This window comes from Eulemur rufifrons, chromosome 7 (assembly GCF_041146395.1).
Source record: "Eulemur rufifrons isolate Redbay chromosome 7, OSU_ERuf_1, whole genome shotgun sequence".
NCBI classification, from domain to species: Eukaryota; Metazoa; Chordata; class Mammalia; order Primates; family Lemuridae; genus Eulemur; species Eulemur rufifrons.
In genome coordinates this window covers 183,579,190-183,605,622 of record NC_090989.1, presented here as the reverse complement: position 1 = coordinate 183,605,622, position 26,433 = coordinate 183,579,190, and the positions used below count along the sequence as shown (strand labels likewise).

Below are 26,433 nucleotides of genomic sequence, written 5' to 3'. Positions count from 1 at the left end.
ATACTGAGATCCCATTTCTACAAAAAATAAAATAATTAGCCAGGCATGGTGGCACGTGCCATCTACTCAGGAGACTGAGGCAGGGGATTGCTTCAGCCCAGGAGTTGGAGGTTGCAGTGAGCTATGATGATGCCACTGCACTCCAACTAGCCCAGGCAACAGAGCAAGGCTCTGTCTCAAAAAAAAAAAAAAAAAAGAAAAGAAAAGAAAAAACAGAAAAAAACTTTCCTTGTGCCTCCTTGCAGGTGATGTCTTGCCTCATTCCTAAGCCAGACCACCACTGATCTGATTTGTCACTATAGTTTTGTACTTTGTAGAATTTCATAAAAATGGAAAAAGTAATCATACTAGTAGGTAGTCTTTTGTGTTTGACTTCTTTCTCCTAGCAAGTTTTTAAGATTCATCCACATCATTGTATTGATATTTTGTTCTGTTATTGTTTGAGCATTCTACAGTATGGATATACTAAAATTATTTATCCAGATATTAAACAATTAATGGACATTTGGGTTCTTTCCAGTTTGGAGGTATTACAAATAATGCTACTAGGAGCATTCAAGTACAAATCTTAGAGTGAACATGTTTTCACTTCTCTTGGACAAACACATGGAAGTAGACTGTTGGATCCTAAGTGTATGTTTAACTTTATAAGACATTACTGTACTATATTCCAAAGTGACTGCACCATACTGCCTTCCCACCAGCAGAATATGAGAGCTCCATTTGCTGCACATCACCAATACTTCGGACTATTAGTCTTTTTAATTTAGCCATTCTAGAAGGTTTGTGGTGGTATGTTGTTGTGGTTTTAATATTTCCCTGACAAGTGATGTTGAATATCTTTTCAGGTACTTATTGGCCATTTGTACATCTTCTCTTGTGAAGTGTCTGATTGAATATTTTGCCCCTGGTTTTAACTGGATAGTCTTTTTACTATTGAGTTTTAAGAGTTTTTTGAATATTCTGGACATAAGCCTTTTATCAGATACAGGTTTTGAAAATAATTTTTCCCAGTTCATGGCATACTTTTCATTTTCTTAAGTGCTTTATCGCCATTTTAAACTGACTCTTAATATGATCTCAGTGTAATAAATGTGGCCAGTACAATGTATGTACCCAAATCCTGAAGAGACCAATGTAAAAATGCTGTCTCCCCTTTATAAGAGCAGTGTTAAAAAATAGTGCTGGATTCCAAAAAACCAACTTTAGAAGGACATCTTTGAGACAGTTGGAGAAATCTGTATTTGGACAGACTATTACAGGATTTGCTGTTAGTTTTGTTAGATATGATAATGGCATGATGATTATACATATTTTAAAATGTCCTTATAAGTTAGAGATGCACACTGAAATATTTATGGACAAAAAACCAAGATGCCTAGACTTATTTAAAATGTTTCAAAAAATATAGTAGGGGGATAAATGAAACAAGATGGCCAAAATGTTAATTGTTAAAGCTGGGCTGATAGGTACATGGCAGTTCATTACACTGTTCTTTCTACTTGTGTGTATATTTGAAAATTTCAATAATAAAGTTTAAAAAGTAGTACTGTATTTGTTTTAAGTCATGATGGCATGCTTACACCTAGACAGTTTTAAAGATTCATCCAGGTTGTTGAGTGTATTGATATTTTGTTCTTGTTGAGTATTCCATAGTATGGATAGATAACAATTTATTTACCCACTCAATAATTAATGGACATTTGGGTTCTTCCCAGTAAGCAATCTGAAGCTGCCAAAGTTTCATGTTTTTGAAAGACTGCGTGACTCATCAGTTCTGAAATAAAGGGGGAAGAAATGATACTTTTGAAAGGAGCTTTTAAGGCCACTGGTGTTCTTGGGAGCCACAAATCTTATAAGCCACAGAACCACATCTACACACGTAACAAGATCTTTATACACATTCAAGAAGGATATTTTGGAAATCCTGTTTTTAGTATGCAACAAATCCTAACAAATACTGATCTTAAAGAAATACTTTCAGGTCAATGAGCCAGATCTTGTTTCTAGGCAGAGTTAATACAATGCTTCTCCTGAAGAGGGTTAGCAGCGAGTCCAGAAAATGCCCTCAACACATCTTACAGAAGGAAAAAAAAAAAAAAAAAATCCCTCTGAGAGTGAATTCATGTGTTTGAGGCAATTTCAGTCTCTACATAAGGAAAACGGCTTCCGTACGTCAGATCAACTTCTCTTCCCTCCCACAAGATCTAATTATGCTTTCAGTTTAGTCTATCAGCATCAAGTTCTAAAACCCGTAATTCCGAAACAGGAAGTCTTGACTCCTACAGATCAGCCAGAGTTGATGCCACATTCAGAACGCACTGTTTTAGAGTTGGAAGGATCCCTAACAATCATCTCATCCAGTGGGTCTCAGACCTTGATGAGAAAAAACGTGTGCTCCCCAGATCCTGACTAGGTTGGCAAGTATTTCCCCCTAAATGCTACAGGACTTTCTGAAGCCAGACCAAAGTTTCACAGCCACTGGCTCAACTGAAGCATCTCTTAATACAGGAGGTAACAAGGACTCACTGAAGCGGCTTGCCCAGAGTCACATGGCAATGAGTGGCAGGAGCCAGCCACAGACACCAAGTCTTTGGACTTCTCAAGTCTAGGAATTCCACTGTATGAGGCTTATCGCTGAAGGGCAGGGGGCTATCAATGCCCTGTCCCCAGACACTGGCCTGAATGCTGCATGCATTCAGTGAAAAAATGGACAAAGTGAATAATAAAAAGCTACCTGAAACATTTTTAAGGAAACAGAGGGTACATGAAAACACATCCAACGTAATGGTTGAATGATCTGCTGTGAGGAGCATGGCGACTTCTCTGAGGTGGAAGGAGACCTGGGCCTCTGTCACAGCTGACAAGCTCCTCCCTGACCCCTTCACCGCCCACACCTCTGCCAACTGACAGCTTGGTAAGTGCGGACGTCCCCTCAGAGTAAACTTTGCAGCCCTGTGTTCCTGTCAAGTCTTTTCAGATGTGGGCAGTCATGTTTCCTGACATGGCATTTAAAAAAAAATAAATCCCCCCTGGACTTGTGTTTAGGTTGTGTTTTGAGGGGGAAAATCATTCAAATGGTGCCTTCAATGCAACGTGAGGCCAAAGACAAACTCCTCAAATGGGTAATTTAGATATAGAAGCATTACATAACATGTCATCACTTTCAAGTTGGTCCTTAAATTTACTCTTATACACCTGTTGCCTGAGTCGATATCTGTGTTCCTAAGCTCAAGAGCTGAGCCCAAACCTTACTCCTGCACTACTTCTGTGTCTTACATTTGGGCTCTTTTCCCCATTATGTTTCACGCAAGATGGTTCCTGGCAGGTTGTTATACATATATGAGGTGATCTGCCAAAAAGCTCTGGTGAAAAATTTAGCTGAAAAGTAGACCTCCCAGGTGGCTGTAGAGGGTGTTACAAAAGGGGCTTTTAATGCCTGCCACCAGCACGTCACAAATGTGACTGCCTACAGAATGCCATTAACAAGTCAAGGGGCCCCAAACAGAAAAATGCCCCTCCTGAATTGTCTGCCTTTTCTCAGCAAAATTTGTAGAATGCTCATACAGATGATGGAGAGGACACTGGGCGAGGGATCCATGAAGACCAGGGACATCATGTTTTATCATGTGAATATGGCAGGTACTTAACATTCAAGGATGTACAGTCTGCAGTCCTTCAACTCCTGCCTCCCCTCTGATCCCTAGCCAAAAAAAAAATTCCAGAGATTTCTTACAAATTCTTTAGTCTGAAGTCAATTCCAGAAATACGGTGTAGGAAAACATTTACTGGACTAAGCATCAAAATATCTACATTTCAGGGTTGGCTCTGCCATTAACCAGCTGTGCAACTTTGGCTAACTCTCTCAACCTCTCTGAAACATAGTTTCCCAGTATATAAAACAAGGGGGCTAAGACAATTTCCTACAGTTTTAACAGTGTATAGCTTCTTATTTTCCTTTCCTGGTTAAAAATTACATGAACATAACATTTAAATTATTTTAAGTTAGATTCAAAACTAAATCTGTGGCAACAACTACAACCTCATCTTGTCGGAGAATGGATGACTGGGATCCCAAATACTGTGCCAGTACCTCCAGGGAAGTGATAGCCTTCCTGCTGCTTCTAGTAGTTTCCTTGAAAATAAAGATAAGGGTACCTCCTCGGACTCCTTTGAATGGGTAGAAAAACGCCACGAGCAGATTCATCAGGACAGCCAGGTTAAAGGAGATGCTGCTCCACACGGACATGTTGCGTGCACACCAGTACAGCACGGGCTGGGCTGCGGAAACAGAGGGGAAGCCATGTGAGGCCGGAGACCCCGAGCTGTGACGCTGGGAATGCAACGCAGCCCTTCCTCCCGCACCATCCCCACATGTCCACTTTTGTTCCCAGCTTTTACCCCGACAGTAAAAATGATCGTTTGTTTTGAACGTGGCACATAATGACATCAGATTGGTTTATTTCTGTGTGGGGTACTTACTGGAGCAGAAGATGTATTGGGGGACAAGGAAGAAGAGGAGAAAAGTCGGAGCAACTAAAAACCCCACATCCCCCGGTCCGTACCACCCGCTGTAGAATCTGGGGGTTATCCAGAGATCATGTGTCGAGCCCTTGGATCCCCCCAGGGCTCCAGGACCAGATGAGATGCCCGGAGAGATCCAAGAATTCCATTAGCTTTTTAGGAGTGTGGGACACGGGTGGGGGAGCTGGCCCGGCTGGGCCTCAGACTAGGACTGGTACCATGTCCACATTCCTCCCTTGCTCAAGATGCTCCTCCAACTTGCTGGCACCTAAAAGCAACACAATGATCCCTTTCCCAACATTGAGTCATTTCCCTGAAGTCTGATGATCATTCCTGGGGACACGGGAACTAGTGAGTGCGAGTTGCTGACTATGAGGCCAGCGGCAGAGTGACCAGTTCCGAAGGCAACGGTAGAGAAAGAATGTGGCACCAAAGCCATCAAGAAGGGGCGAGAGACACTTGGGCACTGCTGCCATCTTAACCCATTGTTTCCTACAGGTGACCCATGCTGGCTGCGCATTCTCAGCCTTGGAGCAACAAACCTGTGGCCACACTTGGCTGCAGTGGTCCATCCTTTTCCCCTGAACTCTTTGTCAGTGGTGCCCTACGCTTAGGATGATGCTCAGAAATACACGTGGTGGGAATAATTTCAGTGTCCACGCCAGAGGCAAAGTTTCCAAAAAACAGTCTCATTTAACATTATCTCCCTCTGGAGAAAAGCCTCTAGTATGTGAGAATGGATCTCTATCGTGTATTTCTTTTTCCCAATGAAGTCATCATTTAACTTTAGGACAGCAGCCAATGACATATCCAATGGCCCTATAATAATGCTTGTAGCAGCAGCCAAGCCTTTGGGAGCTTCCATCCAAAATAAAATTACAGTACAATTAAATAGAGCCCTGGGTAATTTAATAATTGCTCCTATCATGTTTGCACTTGGTAACAGGCAACGTTTCCAAACTGTGGAGTTTAAGAGCTATGAGCAATCATCCACTTTAAAATCCCTCCTGTACAAACAAGGGAAACTGAGGCGCACCCAGCAAAGGGTGCAAGCTGTGGTGATCACATTAGCCAGGTTGGTGATCCTCTGGGGTCAGAGACAGGGATAAAGATAAGTGACTTGTGTCATAATTCATGAGAGGAGCTGACCAGGATCCACTCAACCACCAGGCAACAATTTACTTTTTTGTAAGTTAATTGCTGAAGCAAATTTAAGACGAGACGTTTATCTGCTCTAGAAATAACACGCTGTTGGTGTTTCTTCTGAGACCGAAGCCCATTTATGATCTGGAAATGAAAACTCCAGAAGAGGATGGAGAAATGAATGACAAAGAGCTGGTGACTGCTGAAGCTGAGTGACGAGCACGTGGGAAGGTATGACATCCTCTCCACATCAGCTCACGTATACAAAGCTCATACTAACAAGCTGGAGGGGAAACAAGGATCGTTTACGTAAGGCTCTGCAGCGGGAGCTCTCAGTGTCAGAGGTGAGCATCACTACAGGATACTTTAACACAATAATAATAAAAAATGGTCTTCAACTCTGGCATAGAGTCCGCAAGTAAATCTTATTTTTGTAAGGCTAACATTCCACTTAAATTGTAGTATCGTTCTGAATCTGAACATACATTCAAGTCTATCAAATCAACTGGACATTTATCCAGTTGCAAGAAGATACTTAGAGACCAACCTTGACATGCGGTTATCTTTTATCTCCTCTGGCTCCTGGAACTGTGTCCCTATCTACCTTTACAGACTCTTCTCCCGTTCCCCTTCCCCAAACACTCTGCTTTTCGTCCCTGTCTGGTGGTGTTCCCCGAACGCACCCTGTACTCTCCGGCCTCTGTGCACGCCCTTTGTGAACACTTACAACTATGTTCACAAATTCTTTGCTACTCCTTCCTTCAAGTGGTGCCGTTTATTTCCCTTCCTTTTGAACGTGGCTGGACTTAGCAATTTGCTTCTAATAAGCAGAGTGAAATCATTGCTGCGTGGCTTCCTCCTCGCTCGCTCTCTTGAATCCATCATTGGCTCTGAGGAACACTCGCTGTGCTGGGAGGACACTCAAGCAGACCTACGGAGAGGTCCCTGTGGACAGGAACTGAGGCCTCCTGCTAAGGCCACGTAAGAGTGCTAAGACGTGGATTGTCCAGATCCACTCCAGCCTTCAGACGATGTCAGCTCTGCCTGACAACCTGGCTGCAACCCAGTGAAAGGCCCTGAAGTCAGGGCCACCCAGCTAAGCTACTCCCAGATTCCTCGCCCTGAGAAATTGTGAGAAAATAAACATTTATTGTCTTAAACCACTAAATTTTGGAGTAATTTGTGAACATAGCAACAGAAAGCAACCACCCTACCTTCTGTGATGGGCAAAATATTGGCTCCCCCAAAGATGCCACATTAATCCTTGGAACCTGTGGATGTGTTACCTTCCATGGCAAAAGGGACTTTGCAGGTATCATTAAGTTCAGTATCTTGAGATGGGGAGAGTATTTTAGATTACCTGGGTGGGCCCACTGTAATCACAAGTGTCCTTATAAGTGAAAGAGGGAGGAAGGTGCGTCAGAGTGAGAGTGATGCGGAATGTGAACAGCTCTACTGGACACTGATAGCCTTCAAGGTGGTGGAAGAGGCCAAGGGCCAAGGAATGCCGGCAGCCTCTAGAAGCTGGAAAAGGCTGGAGCCTTCAGAACGAACACAGCCCTGTCAATGCCTTGATTTTAGCCCAGTAAGAAACTTTTCAGACTTCTGATCTCCTGAACTATAAGATGATTAATTCATGCTGTTGTCAGCTTCAAACTTTGTGGTCATTTGTCATAGCAGCAGTAGGAGACCAGTATACCTCCCCCTTCCCTCCAGTCACTCAGGCTGTGTCTTTCCAAGTCCTACCAATCCTTCTAGATGCTATTCAGACCCTACCTTTTCTGGGAGGCCTTCCTCTCCCACACTTCCACAACGTGTCAATGCTTGATTATAGTTCTGGTCATAATCGGCTTGGCATTACAGCCACTTAAACCCGTGTTGTCTGCCCACTTCAGGTGGTAAATCGCGGGAAGGAGTCACAGCTTATACGTTGTTGCATTCCCCACTATACCTTGGAGCATGTTTTCACCTTAGGAGGGGCTGAAAGTTGGCTGGACCAACACACCGGCTACACTGTAGGTGGAGTGCCGTGATCCTGCATACACAGGCAACTTTAATAACTGCAACCCAGGGCATCTCTTGGTAACATTTGTGCCTGTCTTTTTGTTTGTTTTAAAGGAACTGAGTCTTGCCGGATGACTTGGACTCCATGTATGCTGATGAGTGTGAAAACCATGAGGGAAAACCCCAAGCAAGAGAGTATCACCATATCCAACTTGGCTTCGATCTCCTCTCTCACTATCTCCTAGGTTTCCTAGCCCAGAGTGTTCACTTTACCAGGGCGAGGATCTTCAGGAGAAGACGTCAGAGAGGGTCTGAATGCATACAGCAGTATGTGTGTGTTGTTGTGTAAACAAAGCAGGGAAGAGGGTTTAGAAGAGCAGGGCAATTGGGGGTTTTAACCTTGCAGAGGAAAATGCGAAGCAGCATCCATCTCAGACCCACCCTACTCTGTGTCCGAATCCTAGCTACAGATTTACCGCAGGACAGAGATCCTCTGTGACACTCGGGAAAAGATAAAGCAACTACATGAATCAGCCAGAAAAAAAATCTTTCCTGCAGACTTATCAGAAGAGAAATAAGCTATTGAGAGGGAAAAAATGAATTTCATTTTAGTTGTATTTCTAACGAGTACATTTCTCCCCTCCCTAAATATGCAAATCATGTTTAATTCAAGTCATTATTTTCAATTCCTCTCTTACCAGAAGATAGCTTTGAAGCCAATTAAAATCTTTCAGTTGACAACTACAGTTGTGTTTAAGCTTCACTGAAACAAAAACTGTTTTCTAAAAAAGAAAGACTGAAATAAGGGAAAGTATTAGCTACAATGTAATATGTCTTGGAATAACGAGATGGCCATGCTGGAATACATCAGTCAGGTTATCTTAATTCCCCACTTTATAGGTGAGGGCCTGGGAGTGAGTCATTTGCCCCAGAGCCACAGAGCCCGTGGGTGGCAGAAGTAGACTGGAGCTCAGATCCCCACTCCTGGGGCTGAGGGACTCCTACTACCCAGGCTGCCGATGACATCTCAGAAAGAGGAAGCAGGAGAGATCTCCCCTCACCAGAAAAGCCGAAAACATACAGCCTACAAAATACACATTTTAGATACAAATATTTGATAACACAATTCTGAAAGAATGAATATACTGACCAGTCTCATAGACACACATACTGATAAGGGTAAAACTACAGTTTATTAACTATTATGGAGGTTTGGACACATGAATTCAGGACTATCTCCTAATGCTAGAATTATAGAATACCCCAGGGAAGGACAAAAGCAACAAGTAGGTTCTCCCCTATATAAGAGAACAGCTGAAAATATGAGTATGGAATGGGCCTGTGAATACCTCACTTTTGTGGACAGGGCACCTTTTTTCTCTTACTGTCCGAGCATGGTGCCGTGTGGAAGTCTCCACGTTCGTGATGCTGTTTGAGCTGGAAGAGTCTTAGAGGAACCCGCACAAAGCAGGCCATGAGGACACTCCGATACCGGGAAGAATCACAGCCTAGGTCTCCTGAGGTCCATACCAGGGGAGCCACGCATTCCAGCCTGCTAAAGGGCCCTGCGCCCTTGATCAGGCTCCAGACATGGAGCTGGGTGAGGCCAAGGTTTGGCCTGACCAGACATTTCACAGTGTTTGAAAGTGCTGGGCGGCGAGGTGCCCCTCAGAGGAGGCAAGAATGCAGCAGGGGTGGAAAGAGGCCTTTTGGCAAACTTGCCTGTACAACCCTCTCCACCACCAGCTGAATCTGGTGCTGCGGGGAGGTAGGGAGGAAAGGGAAGAAGAAACGCACAGTAAGGGAGGCAGGTCTGTCCCTGCTCAGACTGGAAATCAGGGAAAGGACAAAAGCTCCCAGAAACTGACTTCCAACCCGGCTTTCCCCCAGGCCAGCCGCACCCCACAGAAAGAGCTCCAAACCTCACCCACTGTAGCCAGAATCCAGGGTTTCAAATAAAAAATCTGGCTCCTGCCTAACAGAAATAAAGCATGATCCTTTTTAAGTTGATCTTAACAGCCGGTGCCAAGCGCACTGCCAGTACTGAAGGATCACATTAAAACCCCAGTGAAAACCAGGAGCAGAGAAGCCGTCTGGGGAAGCCCTATAAACGTGTTGTAGATGAGTAATTTCAACCCGACTGGCTGGGCTTCTCAATGGGACTCACTGGTGAGCAGCGACGCATCTTATGTGGCAAATGATTCCACTGCCTGTAAAATGATTTAGGGTCTAAAATCCGAGCTACCCTATAAAAAGGGAAAATATGAGAGGCTCCAAGGCAGGTGTGCTAGTAAATGAGCCATCAAGCTGTCTGAATTTCCTGCTCAAGTGAACCATCCTGTGAGCTCAAGGGCCTGCTTTTTTTTTTTTTTTTTTCCTCTCCTTCCTTTTATTTTCTACATAGAGACAGCAAAAAGAGGCATTTTAAAAGTCATCTATGGAGCTCCCCAATGAAGTCAAATGCTGCATGATGCAAGCCTTTTCAGGGAAGTTGCCACACTCAGGAGCCTGTTTATCAGCTACAGAAGTGTCTATGACTTCCTGGGGGCCGGAGTGCAAACCATCATAAATCACACTAGCTCGGCTCCTGCTCCGAGATAAACGCACCATCAAGCCCAGGTTTGTGAAAGCCCAGAACCACATGTCCCTGTATTGCTGCAGGAGTGTCACAACCCACCTCTCAGTTTCTTCTGCCAGTTCATCTCGTTGAAGAGGTCTTCGGAGCGTAGGAAGAAGTCGTTGATTTTGCTGCCTTGCTCGTCCCTCTCTGTGGTGTAGTAAATTCGTAGTTTGGACTCCTTGGTTAGAAATTCACATATGCTGGGCACGGGAAAGACGATCTGTTCCATTGTTCGGTCTAATCTGACAATCTAGGGTGAGAGAACAGACGAGATTCGACACTCATCTTTGAAACCTCTTACTAAGTAAGACTATTTGCTATTGGTGGTGGACTCAGTGTTCCAGATCAAGTATGATATGATCTTCTCTGATTTTATAACCCCAGACTGGGCCTGTGGGTCTCTTAGATTTATATAAAAAGATAGTTTTGGTAAGCCGGACATAAGATTTTTCTGACCTCAGACCCATTAATTTCGATGTGACCAACTTTTATCTGGGACAGTTTACTCTGTGTTGTGGGAGCAGATTCAGAGGAGGCTGGAACTTTCTGTAATGATGCAATGATTCTGTGTCTGTCTTGCCCAAAACGATAGCCACTAGTCACATGTGGCTAGTGCAACTGAGGAGTGGAATGCTTAATTTTATTTAATTTCAATATCCGCACACAGCTAGTGACTACCATAGTGGAGAGCATAGGGTTAGGCAGTGGTGCAAATTTCACCTAAGACCCTTTCTCAGATAGCAAAATTGGGTTATTTTTCCTAGATAGGATCTTTACACAGATCTTTGGTTTACACCCAGTTGCAATGACCTCCTGTCTCTTGTCAAAGCATCTAAAACATGACACATGAACCAATATGCCCACTTAACTCGGGGACAGCACTCATTGTTTCCTACACTAGCTTCGTTGCGCTCAGGTACCCTTCCTAGACTGGCTCAATCTCCAGAGAGAAGGTAGTCTGGTCTGGGTTATTCAAGGTCTAGGACACCTGACCATGTCACAGTCATGCCGGGTGTTGATTTCAAAATCTCTGCCATGGGTTGCGGCACAACAGAGGCAAGGCCTCTCTTTCTACTTCCTCCCAGAGGCTGGAGAAGTCAGGTGAGGCCCAGGGAAAACGCCCTCTGCAAGAAGAGCTGGTTCTCACTCTCCCAATACCTTTGTTCCCTGACGCTGCAACAGAGGTGACTCAGTTCAAGTTGTAGTGGGAAACTCTCAGAGGTGAGACAGCTTCCCACACAGTACTGGTTCCCTAAGTTCTGAAGGATGTGGCTTTTAGACTAGCGCTTCCAGCTGGAGGTCAGGCTTTGGGACGCTTAGTTACCATACTGCTTCTGGTCCTTCATTAAAATGTGCACACCAGCCAGCTCCCCAGGTGACCCTGGTGTGCACACAGGCAGGGACCAACCCTAGTCTCCTGCCACAAGGAGCTGCCTGCATTACACAGTCACGCGGGCTCGGGATCAGTCCTTCCTTTCACCGAAGGAAAACGATCTGAGGTGTGCAGCGGGGTTCCGGAGGGAAAGGGGGAGTAGACGAAGGGGCCTGCTGGCTCCAGGGCCACCCAGCTTCCTAACTCACTGGAGTGAAGACACTGGGTCTGGGAGGAAAGCCCAGGTAATGACAGCATGTCCCTGGCTCTGTACAGACACCTCCCTAGGGAAACGTGAAGAGATGAGTGACTGGCCAAGAGCAGGATTTGAGAGCTAGGGACACCATGCCTGGCCACTTTTCTCTCTGTCATTTAAGACTTATACATACCATTATTTTTTTTTAGTAGACTTAGAACTGGGAGGCAGGAGAATACATTCTCCTAACGGGCTGGGGGACCTTGTACACACCCCTTTAACCTGATCAGGCCTCAGTCTTCTCCCAAGCAAGCCAAGGGGCTCCCTGAGATGAGCCCCAAGCTTCTATCCTCCAGTGACATTAGGTCACCAACACCTGAGGCTTATCTTTTAAGGACAGAACTGGCCCCTCAGTCAAGCTTCTAGGCATTAACGGGAAATCAAGGGCATCTGCTCATGTACACTGGCATGGTTGGTAATCAGTGAAACGAGGCACTTTGTGAGGACAACCCAGAAACCTGAGACATCGGGTAAGAACACTTTCTTGAAATGTCTCCATTCTGGACATTTTACATTGCCCAGAGGAGTCTATTAGTTCTTCAAAACCTCTGTTCCACCGCTACTATTAGACCTGTGCATTTCCTCAGTATCAGAACAAGGCACACCCATCCCTTACTTCCTAGAACCTGGAGCTAGAAATCTGTTCTCCCAGATGCTAAGAGACAATGCGGGTAACACAAAATGCACCCGTGGGCCCCGGGGCCAGACAGATCAGGACTAACACTCCAGCTCTGTCACTGGTAATCGGACCAGTGACACCCCCTCTCTGAGCCTTATTTCAGAGTTCTCAGAGGATTAGTAAGTTTTTTTTTTTTCCCAGAGAAAATTATAAAGCTTTATTGAGAGAATTTAACAAGTCAAATTTTCAATGTAATATTGATAAATGTGGCTTCAGCTTGTCTTCTTTTTAACCTATGTCTTCTGACCACCTGCTTCTGGAATCTTAGTATGCCCTAGGCAGAGTCTCCCCTGCCTCATGAGGGCCATCTCCATGCTCACAGTACATCATGATTTTCCTTTTTTTGTTGTTGTTGTTTTTTAAACACAGATTGCATTGCAACACTCCCCTGGGGAATACTTCCCCACAGTCCCCTTTTGCTCTGGGGGTGCAGCCCAGATGTGTCACACGCAGCCCTGCAAGATCTGCGTGTGACAGCTGCTCTCCCTCTGGCTCACTGACCTCCTGCCTTGAGCCCTGAGGCCTCGTTCAGCTCCTCCACCTCCCTTAGAATTTTCCCACCTCCAGAGTCTGTGCTTGGATGCCATGTCTTCAGGACAGGGCTCCTCGATCATCACAATCTACAGCAGGTCCCTCTGCTGGACTTTCTTATGATGCCTTCCCACCTGTCCTTGTGGCCTTGTCAGAATTTGCAGCGAATGAGACTCACTCACGTGGGCTTGCTCAGTGTTGCATCCCCACCAGACCTCGAGCAGCCATCTTCACTGTCTTGGCCATCACTGGATGTTCAGCATCCAGTAGGTGCTCACACATTTTTATTGCTCAGACCAATGAATGCATGCCAGCCCCCGAGTGGGGCATCACACGCTGAACGCAGGCCCGTGCCCTGGACTTTCTCTGCTCTTACCTCTATCTGTGCTGTGTGCTTGGCATAAAACTCCAGCGCTTCATCTCCGTCCACTTGGCCACCAGGTTTCAGCATGCTCTGAAGTTCTTTGTTATGTCGAGCCAACTAGAACACAAGGACAGAAATACAGGGGGTCGGTGTCTCTTCACAACAGGAACACAAGCTCCTTTCTAACTTTGGGTATAAAAAAAGTGCACAATAACCAGTGGCAGGCCGAAGGGCAAAGGCCCCAGGAGGCTCGCTCCATCCCATCAAGGTGTGCTTTGCCCAGGAGTTATTTTGGGACATTGGTAGAAAAGCATGGAAAGCTCATGCCCATGTAAGGTTCCACTTTCTTCTGATTCATTAGCTAAACAGGAGGGAGATGGGGTTTTCTGCACAGTCCATGGAGCCTCCATCCAGAAACCTCAGTGGCTGGATGCTGGTCACGGAGGAGATAAGGGGCGGGAGACCGTCTGAAATTCTTTAGCCAGTAGGAGGGACCTACCAACCTCAAGCCCAATACCACATCATTTTATATCTAGTTCCTATACCTGAATTTACAAGAGGTAACAGGGACAGGAAACTCAAGCCTCCAGCAGGGTCACAGCCCGCCCCTACACACCAGAAAGCTCAAGGCACATCCACATCCACAAGGAGGAAGTATCTTCAAAAACCCAGACCCTTGGGAAGAGAATGACGAAATATGGCATGTTGGTGCCAGGACATAAAGTATTATCATATCCCCAAAAAGGGAAACAAAAGGAAGTCATAAGGACAAGATCCCACAGATTTCCAAATGCGATAGGCAAGGAAGCTGAAGCCTGTTTCTTTAGATTGTTGAGAGACTCATCAGTATTTATAAAAGCCTAAGGCTCCTTTCAACTGTCTCCAAGGTCATAAAAGTGTCACTTCCTGGGGACAAATGCATTTAAGACGCGTGGGGATTTCCAACTCCGTGACCCTACCACAGTGGAAAAATGGAGAAGTCCTGGGACTCAGCACACTGGGTCGGCTGCCAAAAGCACCTGTGGGCCACATGCTCCCGGGGACAGACAGCCCTATGTGAAAGCCTCAAAGGAAAACCAAGCCTAAGGGCCCCTCTGGCTCGGAACTGGCCCACAGGGAAGCCGCAGCTGGAGCGGGCTGGGGACAGGGCCTACCTGATGAGCTAATATGTAGATGTTGTGCCCCACGTTCCTGGGGGAGGCAGCTCCGTCCTCACCATTTTCCCCGTCCTCAAATTCCACTTCACCTTGCATGTAGGCTTTCTTGATCACTTCCACCTGCAAGGAAGGCCCAAGGAATAGCACTCCTGTTTCCAGGAAGACCACGCAAGACTGGACATGCACATGAGCTGTCTCCCCTCTGGGGCAGACACTGCCCGTGACGCTCGGCACCCGTCCTACCAAGGCCTGGACACAGCCTCGGGAGCCTTCCCAACACCATCACGGGCGGTCACCACCCACCCACCTCCACTGACGCGACTGATGGAACTCACGGCTGGCTCACGCCCTGCTACTCTAGAAAGGGGCGATGGCTATAAAAAATACCTTGAAATGATGCAGTATCACATTGAATGTGGACTAGAAGCCAGATCTTTCCCACCTGTGCATTTCCTCCCACCAGCTCTCCCTACTCCCAACCCTTGCCACTTCGGGGAAAACCAACACGAAACCCACTAGCTTTTAGGAACAGCTGGTGAAACTATTTTCTGATTCTGAACTTTTCCCTGTCCCCCACAGCCTATTCCACGTGAAAATATTAAGTAATAGCATGAACCAGTAATACCTACCGCACACTTACTACGTGCCAAGCACTACGTGTGGTATTTTGACATTCTTTCAAAACATTTAACGCTCACAAACATTTTATGAGGTATCAGAGATTCCTATTTTTTTTGTTATGGATGAGGAAACAGAGTCAAAGAGATTAAAGGACATTCCTAAAGTCACAGCCAGTGAGCTGGGATTTGAACTTGGCCCTGTGAGCCTTTACAGTGGCATGACTCTGTCCCCAGAGGACCCACGCACGTGGCTCACCTAGCGCTCAGCACACATTTCTGGACCCGTCTTCGCATTCCCATCTACCTCGGTTTCTGGAGAGCAGGGACTGGATCCGCCCCTATCTGAACCCCCCTCACCCCCGCCTGGACAAAGCACTCTGTGGCCAGCACTTATCAAATCTAAGCCTTCTCTCTGATGATTCACAAGGCACTTCAGGCTCCTGCGCTGCTGCCAGGCCACTACCCTGAACTCTCATTATCCAACACCCAGCACGCAGAGGGCCACGCATTTCCGTACTGACACCAAGTCAGGCCCTGCAGATAACTCTGGAGACAAGAGTCTCGCTCCCTTTTTTTCCTGCCAGTTCTCTCTAATACCAAATAGAACAGCTAACATGTTGCACAGACAGGACATCAAGGCCAGAACACACACACACATGTGTGCGTGCACAAGCATGCACGCATGATATTAGAGCTTTCCTGCTATTTGAATTCGTAGAACAGTGTGTGTTCCAGGAAGCCTTTGACTCTTCCCATGAGCCAGAATGATGCTCTCCAACCACAAGGGGGCAACCCCGGAGCCGGTGGCAGCCACGGCACTGGGTGTTGACATTTTTCCCACCTAAGATAGGTCAGAAGAACTGGGGCAAGTTTTTGATTCTTGATTCATGGGAACCGGAATGGGGTCTCTGCAAAGTCATCCTGTCCCTACTCAAGAAGGACAAACCCTAGCCACCCCAGTAACCCGCAGTTACGTAAGTTGTTATGTAAACTTGGAGAGGACTTCCATCTCGGGCTGAGAACTCACTCCCCGACCTCAGAGATCAAAGAGCTGGGCTGCTCTTAGCTTTCTTTAAAGGAATACATAAAGGGACTTTAGCCTGGCCCCAAGTGCACATTCAGGGCACCAGGAGGCAGAAATGTTTTAGTGCCCTCATTTAAGTCTGTCAGTTACAATTTATTTGCATGGGGAAAAGTCCAAATAGAGAGTTCTGTCCTCAACTCATGCCACTGTCTCTGACAGCTGCTTGTCTCACAGTTCGCAGCTCTAACTCCCAACCTGCAAGTCACAGCCAATTGTGAATATCACCCCTCAAAAATAAACCAGATCATGTTTTCTTTATAAGAAACAAACACTGGCATCCAAAAAACACTCTTCTGTTGCCCAGACTATTGGCACCAAGAAGAGATGTGAATTCTTCAGCACTAGACAAAGATACGGCTAAAATGCTAGCAGTAAATGAGGAATGAGAAGAAAAGGAGCTCTAATTCACTGGGGGTCTACCATGCGCCAGGCACTGTGCTAAGGACTTGATGTGAATCTTCCCATCTAGTCTTCAAAGCAACCACCCCCCACCCCGTAACGTTATCATCTTCCTTTTACGGATCAGGAAAATGGGGGCTCAGAAGGGTCAAGTGATTACCCAAGGTGACACAGCAATGAAGTCAGAGCTATGGACTTCAACTCAGGTCTGCTGGGCTCCTTGACCATGCTCTGCACACCATCCCCAGCAGGGAGGAACGGGGAGGGCAGCTTCCGCACGTGGTGCATGCTCAAGGAAGAGGGTAAAACACCAGGCATTCAATCCAAACTTCACTTCTCAGTGAAGGGGCTGAGTTAAATGTTCCCTATACTTCTGATTTGGGGAATCTTCAGGAAAGCTCAAGGAAGGAGACCCTCTGTTCTGCCCCAAATACTGCTCCGATGCTCCTTGGTGCCAAGGTCAGGGGCTCAGTCTCCCAACTCACCAGTTCCTTGGGCCTCATGTTATAAAGGATCCTCTCTGCATTTTCACTGTCGTGCCTGCTTTCCATGATGGCCAGGAGCAACTTGGAGGCATTGTTCTAGTTGGAGAAACAAAGGGAGAGGACATGTAGAGGGGCTGCTCGGATGACTGGCCTGGGTGCAAGTGCCCATGGACAAGCCCTGCATCAAGTACATCAAAAACCACCCGCACCAGGCAGAGGATGTGCCGCTGCAGACCCCAGAAACGTGCGCAGAGTCTGATTTGGGTCAGAGAGGCAAGTATTTGTTCAGGCATATTTGTTCGCTGGTACAAGTTTTAGCAGACACTGGAAACTTCAACATGGGTGCTTGTGAATGCACGTCACCCTCATGATGACAGCGGTCAAGAAGAACCTGCTATATAGAACCACGATGCCTCCAGGGTGGGTATAGTTACAAACTCTGTTATTCAGAGTTGCAGGTCAGAGAAGACAGGTAATAAAGATAATTCCTTCCTGTCTTAAAATGTTTCTATCAGCCCTCATGACCCCCAATGTTATAATGAGAGTACAGCAGATAATAATTAACAAAAGCGATCTGGAGGAACGCTGTATGCATGCCTACTCTTAACTTCCCATTACACTGCCAGCGTGCACCTGTCCACACCCTGCACGACCTGGCTTGACCTCGTGTTAGGCCCTGGGCCTATCACCTGTATGCTTCCTTGTGTACAGGACTCCAAAGTTGTTTTTTATGTTTAGGGGAAGGGGGCCTTTTTCTTCCCCAAACTCAGGGCACAGCCGTTCAGGGAGGTTGCTGTGTTATCACGGGACAGGAATTTCTATAATAATCCATAGATTACTGGATTAGTTGAAAAAGTCACTGAAATGCTGACAGGAGCACATGAAATTCTCATTGTGTCCTTTCTGATAAATTGTAGCCAGGTACATGAGCTTGGATGGTTTTCAAGTCAATTCTAACACAAAATTTGTCAAAATGCATTAAAAAAAATAGCAAAGAAAAAAATCCATTCAAACCATACACCCAAATCAATTATTAGACTCTCAGTTCTAAATACTAAAGAAAAAATAAAAATAACTGTGCTATTCCTGTGGATTTCTGTTAACACTCTCTCTAATGTTCTTTCCTGTGCCACCCTCCATGCAATAAACAGAGATCAGCTTTTCAGCCAGACCCCGTGGTTCCAGACTCCTTCATGATGATGAAGTGCGGACTGCTGTGTGTGGGTACAGACAGATCTCAACATGCCCCAACATGGGAGCAGTTAAAAAGGAAATGTGCGCAGTAGGACCAACATGTTTCAAAACACACTTTGGACACTTGAGGGGTTGCAAGTTCAATTCTTAGAATTGAATCTTCGGATTCTTGCAGAACCTGTGGAACCCCTAAACAGGGTGATTTTGGGGGGAACATGTAAGAAATCAACATTTGGAATCGTATCTCAGCTTCTGACACATCCAAGAGGCTAGCTCGTAAAGGCAGCAGCTTAGCGCCTCGAAGTCACTACCTGTGCTCCATAAAGCCACGTGAGCGCTACAGGCAGTCGTGTGTCAGTGGCTTGCGTGTCAGCCACCTGCCGTGTTGTTTGTACACAGTTCAGAGAAACGCAGCAGGGGCCCATAGGCACATGCTTGGTCAGTGTAATTTTCCTTATTTTAAACCAACATTATTAACCAACCTTCTGCTAAATCAATAACAGAATAGAAAAAGGTGTTCCCTTGATTAAGTAAAAATAGATTTTTTTTTTTTTCCCCTAGATAGGCTTAGTTGTACTATTCTTCAAGTGGCCCTTTTTCCTCACAGGGGGAAAAATATCAAATATCATAGAGAAAATGGAGTTTCCATTTCTCTCCTTGTGCCTTTCAGAACCAAGGCTTCAGCACTTGGATGCTGTTTGAATTTGTTTCTCAGCTTGGAGTGAGCAGTCTTCATTCCAGGTGACCTTCCTAAGACCTTTATTTGGAAGGGAAAGGTTGAAGTTACACATTTTAGTCGGGACTTGCAACTTGGATTATTCATTGGGTTTAAAAGAACTGTCTTTAATATTCAGTGTCACCACAATGACCATGGCACATGCCGAGGCAAAACACAAAAGCAACTGTTGCCACATGCTGCGGCCTTTTGCTTTCAATTCCTACTTGCCTTCAGTTCTAACACAAGGTCCATCCTCTTCTTTCCCAAAGGATTGATGTCATTAAGAATCAGGGCTGTGATGATGTCGATGCCATTGGATTCATGGGTGGCTATGCAGTTCTGAGCAAAGACACACACAGACGTTTACACAAATGCTGGTCATAAATCAGACGTCAAAGGCTGACAGGCTGACCTGCTATTTCAACACAGTGCTTACCACTCCCGGTAATGTCTCTAGGGGAGAGCTGCAAATTTTCCGTGAGAAAGTGGTAAAAATAAAAGACAGATGAAAATCTCTAGTTTCAGAATTAACAGTAAACAGTAGGAAAGTCCCCATGCACTGTAACTCGTAACTGATAAATTGGTCGTGTCTAATCCAAATCGTGCAAGCACAGTTGGCTTTTGTTCTTAAAGGAAAATATGGTGTGTGACTGATAACCGGGTTCTGAGCCCTTTTTCCCCTTTTCAAGGTGTGTTCCGTTCTCTCTACATCACTCACTTTTCACATTTTGTGCTTTAGCGTAAAGGCTTAAGCTTGGAAAGCAAGTTTCCTGCTTCACGCACACAATATCAGAATTAATCATCTCCCCCCAGGTACCATCCCCATCTGCAGCACGATCCACTCTGGTCTGTTCCTTTCAACAGGCCTCTGTTTGGCAGAAAAGCAAACTTGAGGTAACAAGGAAATTCACTTAGATGTCAAATAAAGCCTTTTCCCCAAGCCTGTTGTATTTTTTTGTTCCTTTTCATTTTAACTAGGACTACACCATCTGCTTCATCAGGGAACCAGGAGCGGAAAATGGATCTGACAAAATGCTGTCCTCACGTTCACAGACAACCAAGACCAGGTTTTTAATAGGCAGCAAGTTGTCTCCCATCAACTGCTCTTTTCCTCTGAATTAAGGTCCTGGCTCCCTAAGTAACACAGACTCTCATACCTTCCCTGGCCACTGGGTTTAGAACTGGCCATTTTAAGCCTAGACCCACCCTCTTCAGCCAGGACAAAGCTATAATTGGGAGTTAAAAATCATGCTCATCCCAGCACCGGTGCAAAAAACTCACAAAATCTTCAAGATACCATGTACAAGTGATGTCTCTACTCGAGAAAAAAACTACTGGATTCTACTTCAAATACATACTTCTTGAGAGGCCAAAGTCAAGACCAATTGGTCTTTCTTTTCCCTGAATGTCCACGGTGTTAAAAATGTCCTCATTTTACTTTCAAGCTGTCTTGTGCAGCAATTTTCTTCTCCCTAGCTAGGTTTAAACCCCCTTCCAGTAGCCACCCTTTGACTTTTCCTGGTATTTACGACAGGTCAGTGTCATCTGGTTCTAATTTCACCCCCACTTTATTATCTACCCCTAAAAGTCAAGTTATAGTTGGACATTCAAACCAAACCAAACCAAACCATACCAAGCCATATCAAGCCAAGTGCAGAGACCAAGGACAGCCTCTCCAATGCCCACCATTAGTAAAGTTCTGAAGTGCAATAATGCACCACGGCTACTTTCTGACCACTGGAAAAAGGCCTTCAGTCCTACTGACTCCCTGGGCTGATGGGCCGATGCCGCATGACTTCTGAACTAGTCTCTGTCAACATTTCCAAAATGAGAAACTTACTCTCTTTTTTTTTTTCCATCCCCAATACAAACGGAATTACCTGGTTCTCATGGCAAGGTCCTTGACAGTATTCGGTCAGACTCTCCAGGGTTTGGTTGATAAGTGCTACGTTCTTTTCGTTTATATACAATCCGAGAAGACCAAGGCCTCCAGTCGTGCTTCCACAAATGCAGTCCAGAAACTGCAGCGTCTCACACACCAAGTTGTAGTTGGTCTTGTTATTTTGGCAACGAAGGAAGTTCTGTAAGTGGGCAGTCCCCAGGGTGGGAAGCAAAGACAAAGGGAAGGAGGAAAACAGCATTTATCCTGCCATTTTGACTGTCTCTGATAGCTTGGCACCCTGGACTGATCAGCGATTATGCAGAGAGACGCAACAAGAGTGGGCCCAGTACCCCACGATGGTCACCCAGTGAACTCGGTCTATGGCAATGGCTGCCAACACCGTGGCCTGCTCGCCAGGGCGTCTTTACATTGAATGTGGCACTCCTCCGTGAGGGCCGCTTCGGATACCTATACTCTTTTTCAGTCCTCATTTCTCCACTCCCTTCTTACCCCTTCTCTGCACCTGCCCAACCCAGCTCCTTTCCATCAGGTATTAAGTCCAGAGGCATCTGACATTTCCAAGTGCAGTGGTTCTATTGAAAAGATGATGGCGCGGTCTGGGTGCTGAAGGCCCAGAGCCCAGTACTGGGGACAGTTGGCCATAAAAGGAGGTGTGATCAGCATGGCAGGAGCCTGGACTATCTTGTTTGCCTACTTCCATTATGAAAGGAAGGGGTGAGCATGAGTAAGTGTGTGTGCACTTGTGCCTGGGGATGTATTCTCCAGGTAAACTTGCAATGTTAGCAAGAGACACAGGAGCAAGATACGTCTCTCAACAAAATAAAGCCACATTGAACCACCTCATAAAGTATTTTGATGAGATTTTTGTCAGAGACTCCACTCATCTGTTCATTAAAAAAACAGCAAACATTAACTCTATTCTTTTTCTCACAGTCATAAAATTGACACATATTTAACACAGAAAATAGGTAATACCAAAGGATATAACCAAAAGACAAAACAGATGTAATCTTTGATCCAGTAATTCTACTCACAAAGTATGTATTGGATGTTCACTATGGCACCATTTGTAACAGTGAACTGGGAAAAACCTAAATGCCCATCCACTGGGAAGTAGCTAAATAAATTATAGTATATCAATATCATTCAATATGATAAATTAGAAACACTGAGTAGATCCATGTGTGTCAATATGGAAAGGCCTCTGGAGCATACAGTTAAAAAAAGGCAAATAGATTAATATGGACATCAAATCCTTCCATTCAAATACACAGAAAAAGGACTGGACTGAAATAGTCTAAATCAACAATAGTTCTCTACGGATAGAAGAGAGGTAATTCATAGCTAAATACTTATTTTCATTTGAGCCTTTATAAAAAGAATATATTCAAGTATTCCTTGTATAATTAAGACGTGTGAATACACAGATTAAAAGCTGGAAACCAAGTTCAATGCTCTACTCAATAAGCAAACTGCCTTTCCCCCCACCCCAAACTTAACCTAAGTCCCTTTCACTCAATAACAAGTTCAGGTCCTAGTGGGAGGTGGAGAAAAAACAGATGATTTTGGATCACTGTGTAGGCTTTCATGAGGTGATACATTGTTTCTCCAAGGGCTGGAGGAGAGTTTTACAGGCATTCCTACATTGCCCAGGTCCTGGAGGGAAGATGCTACCCCTCTGAGCCCCTCACCTTGCAGGGGTGGTGGAGGAATGCTCGGGACCAGGGCAGCTGTGGAGAGGACCAGCTGGCCAAAGCCGAAATTCACAGCATGGCCCTCAAGGCCCACCTGCCTCTTTAATTCCTGTGTCACTGCTCCCACAATGCCCCGCTATCCTTGGTGACATCACTGCTCACACCATGCCCTCTCTGCTCGGTGACATCATTGTCACCACACCCCTCTCTGCTCAGTGACGTCATTGCTCCCACCACGCCCCTCTGACTGGCAGCAATGCATTTCTTCCTGCTGGCCAAGCACTTTTCATTCCCTCGCCTCCTGGGCTTCTACCAGGTGATTCCCTCTGCCCGTCACTCTCTCCGGGCCTCCACCTGATTAACTCCTCTTCCTGCAGGATGTGGTCTCTAAAGTCACTTCCAGGAAGCCTTCCCTAACCCTCCAGGGCCAATCCAATGAGATGGGAGCCCCGCACCCCGCCACTCTCAGCCCCCGGTCACGCTAGGTGACGCGCCCACAGAGACGCCCGTCAGCTCTGCGCAGGATCACGCCGACAGCACTGTGTGCCCAGCAGCTGGCATGGGCACTGGCACCTGCCAGGTGCTTTATAAACACGGGCTGAAAAAGCCTGAATCAAATGGAATGGATGCTGGGAAGGCTAACCAGGCCCACGTTTCAAACTCCCCAGGAAGGGCAGCTGGCTGCCCTGTCTCGAAAGCCTCTCCCAGCTCTCGCGGTTTTTAGAGTGTCTAGCCCAAATCTCCCTTTCCCTAACTCAGACCCATTTCCTCTTGTGCTTCACAGAAAATGTCACTAAGAGGCACACGGACACTCTTTCTCAGAGAACGGAATTCACCTTTCAACACACACCACCCTGCCTTGCCCGGGGTTGAGAAATCCTGTTCTTTTTGCAGTCTTCCTTAGAGGGCCAGGGATCAAGTTGCGATGGGTGGACAGGAAAGGAAGGACCTTAAGTCTGTGCTTAGACAGACGTCGGTGGAGAAAGAGCGAGACCTGCATTCGTTAACCCAAGGGAAAAGCAAAGCCAGCTGCTCGGGGGACGGTCCGAAAGCACATGCAAACTGGTTCCAGAACAGTCCTTCCCATGCATTTCTGAGTACTGTAAACAAGGCTTGCTTAAGGCAGTAACTGCCCGTGTGGCAAAGTCAAACTTGGTGGTTTTATCTCTACTGAACATTTACCAACAGGAAAGTTAAGGTTATAAATATGACAAGAAACTTTGGGCACAAGCCCAGAGGGTGCTGCTTCAAAAGGCTCGATTCCTTCTCTCTCCGACTTATTCTGAGCTTCTTTATGCCGGGGAGCTGAAAACTCTCTCCCTGTGAGAATGCCTCCTCCCTCCCCCAGATCCACGCGGGAACCCTGACCCAGTGATCCACCGCGTTCCAGGACATCGCCAGCAGGACGGCCTTCGGAGTAGCTGAGTCCTGCTTGAAGCCGTTATTTTGAGAACTGGAATCTTACAAGCATCATTTCATCAGAACATGTTTTGTGGGAGTTTTTAAAGATGATTCTAACCTTCATCCTTGTGAACCACGGGTCCAAATCACTGGCTTCCAATTGGGCCCTGCAGAACCTTGGGGGCTCCCTGGAATTCCACCCCTGCCATCCCAGGGGTCTTATAGATGAGGGAGGGAAGGAAAGCTCTAGATTCTCTAGCTTCTCCTCTGAACAGAGCAGCTTTGCTCTTATCTGCTGTGCTTAGTACATTTCTATATAAGATGTTCAAACACAAAGGGTTTTTGTGGCCAAAAAAGCTCTAAAAGTTTAACACCCTGAATTGGATAATCTTTATGGTACCTTCAAACATTGAGTTGCTAAATCTTTTTTAAAAACTATATTAAAATTAAAATATACTATATGCCCCAACCCCCCACAGCACTGTTTCCCACTGAGCAATGTATCAGAGAACCGAGTTTTGGAAGGACTTTATCAAAAGGCACTTCTGCCTGTGGGGTTCTCAGAGCATCAGTTTGAAGGAGAGTTTTTTGAAGAGCTAAGGTACAAAACTAAAAGTCTGAAGACTTCCAAATAAGAAATAACGATTGTGCGATTAAAGCCTTACTCTACTTCCACAGTGGAAGGAAGGTGGGCGTGTTGGTGAAGGAGGGAAGGTCAGGGAAAGATCGAAGGCAGAGGAGCCCATGCAAGCAGAACCCTGCCCGGGAACAAGCACGTGAGCACTGCCCCCTCTGACATTCATGGCAGGATTTTACCTAAGGAAGTCTTGTGTTTCAGTAGCTCAGAACCGCGCAGATATTAGCTCCTCTCAGAAGCTTTCCCGGACCTGCGTGTGCTGGGCACTGGGTTGGTTCCCTTCCTCTGATCCCCTAAAGCCCTGAGGATCCCAGCATGGCAGCACTTAGCACACTGCACTGCAATCTCCGGTTGGCCCAAGTGACTCCTGCCCTAGACTCATCTCTGCAAGGGGAGGGGTGAAGTCCTATCACCACCAGTGCTGGGCACAGAGCAGGCGGTCACCCATACTGATTCAGTGACGTACACATGCATAGGCATCCCCTCAAAGGTTGGGGGACACCTGCACAGGGGAACAGTACGGGACGCTGACCACCATGCTCAGCCAGAAACAGCCCCAGCAGCCAGAAACAGACCCTCCCCCCTGCCCCCCGCCCCAGCCACAAAGATGCCACAGCCAAGCGGCTCAGGCTTGGCTCTCCATGGATCATTCACACCTCCCTTGGCCCGTCTCCTCATGATTCAGGGTATAGATATGTAAGGTGGAGGGTAGACAATGGCAGGGACACAGTGGCCTTCAGACAGGGACACCAGCCACTGAGATGGAACGCAGATCCTGCACCTCTGAGCATGAGGGCTTTGCTCTACCCCACCGAGAGACACAGTGCCGGGCAAGTGGATCTAGGGCTACTTTCTAAGCCCAAAGTAGGAAAGTACAAGGGACTGACAAGAGAAGAAAACTGACAGCCAGGATCCCACACACACAGGGATCAAGCAGGAAATGTCACTGGCTGAAATGGGCTGGGCATCCAAGTGCAGAAAGAAAGCAACCCCATCTGCCGGGGCCACTCGCTGCTGGCAACAAACCACGCGGCACTGTGGGTCCAGCGTGGCCAACAGCGGGGTTTGGGTGAAATCCCTGCACTTTTACATATGAGTCAGATTTGGCCAGTTGACGACCTCAGATAGGAGATTTTTTTTTTTTTTTTTGAAGTTCAGGATCTTCAGACCAATTTTATTAAACATAAAAACCACAGGAAAGTATTAATAATGCAGATTTCTCCTGGTTCCATTTTAATGTTCTGCCTTACTGTTTGACAACGTAATTTTTTACTCAGCTAATCCACACATGGATTCTGTGGCAGGTGCTAAGTGAGAGCGATTCACTGTGGCAGCACCAAATGGTCTGGCCACAGCCGAGGTGGGACAGGCCATCAAGTCACCGGGTAGATAACAGCAGCCATGCCAATACTTTAAGGCTGCACCTGCCCCTTGCTAGATTTGGACGGGCATCATCTCCTGCCCATACCATCATAATCCAAGTACACAAAACTACCACGGCTGACGTGTGTGTCTTTGGAGGAAACGTTCCATTCCATCTTAGAGGAGATGTTCAGACACACTTATTCATTCTCACACCATGTAGGCAGAAAGGGGTGGTTCCCCTAGGTCCAAAAGTTGGTGACAAAACCAAGTGGTGGCCAAGGAC

At 46.3% G+C, this 26,433-nt stretch overlaps 1 protein-coding gene across 1 annotated transcript in view; it reads right to left on the bottom strand.

Annotated features, from left to right (window-relative positions):
• ITPR1 (inositol 1,4,5-trisphosphate receptor type 1) overlaps positions 1 to 26,433 on the bottom strand; it is a 320,526-nt gene that overhangs the window by 45,950 nt on the left and 248,143 nt on the right. Inside the window, exons 47-53 of the mRNA XM_069476048.1 lie at positions 21,031 to 21,231; positions 19,379 to 19,489; positions 17,239 to 17,334; positions 14,648 to 14,770; positions 13,506 to 13,610; positions 10,349 to 10,541; positions 4,159 to 4,281 (exon numbers count right to left, since the gene is read on the bottom strand). Of these exons, the coding sequence (XP_069332149.1) occupies positions 4,159 to 4,281; positions 10,349 to 10,541; positions 13,506 to 13,610; positions 14,648 to 14,770; positions 17,239 to 17,334; positions 19,379 to 19,489; positions 21,031 to 21,231 (952 nt within the window). The remainder of the gene's footprint in view (positions 1 to 4,158; positions 4,282 to 10,348; positions 10,542 to 13,505; positions 13,611 to 14,647; positions 14,771 to 17,238; positions 17,335 to 19,378; positions 19,490 to 21,030; positions 21,232 to 26,433) is intronic.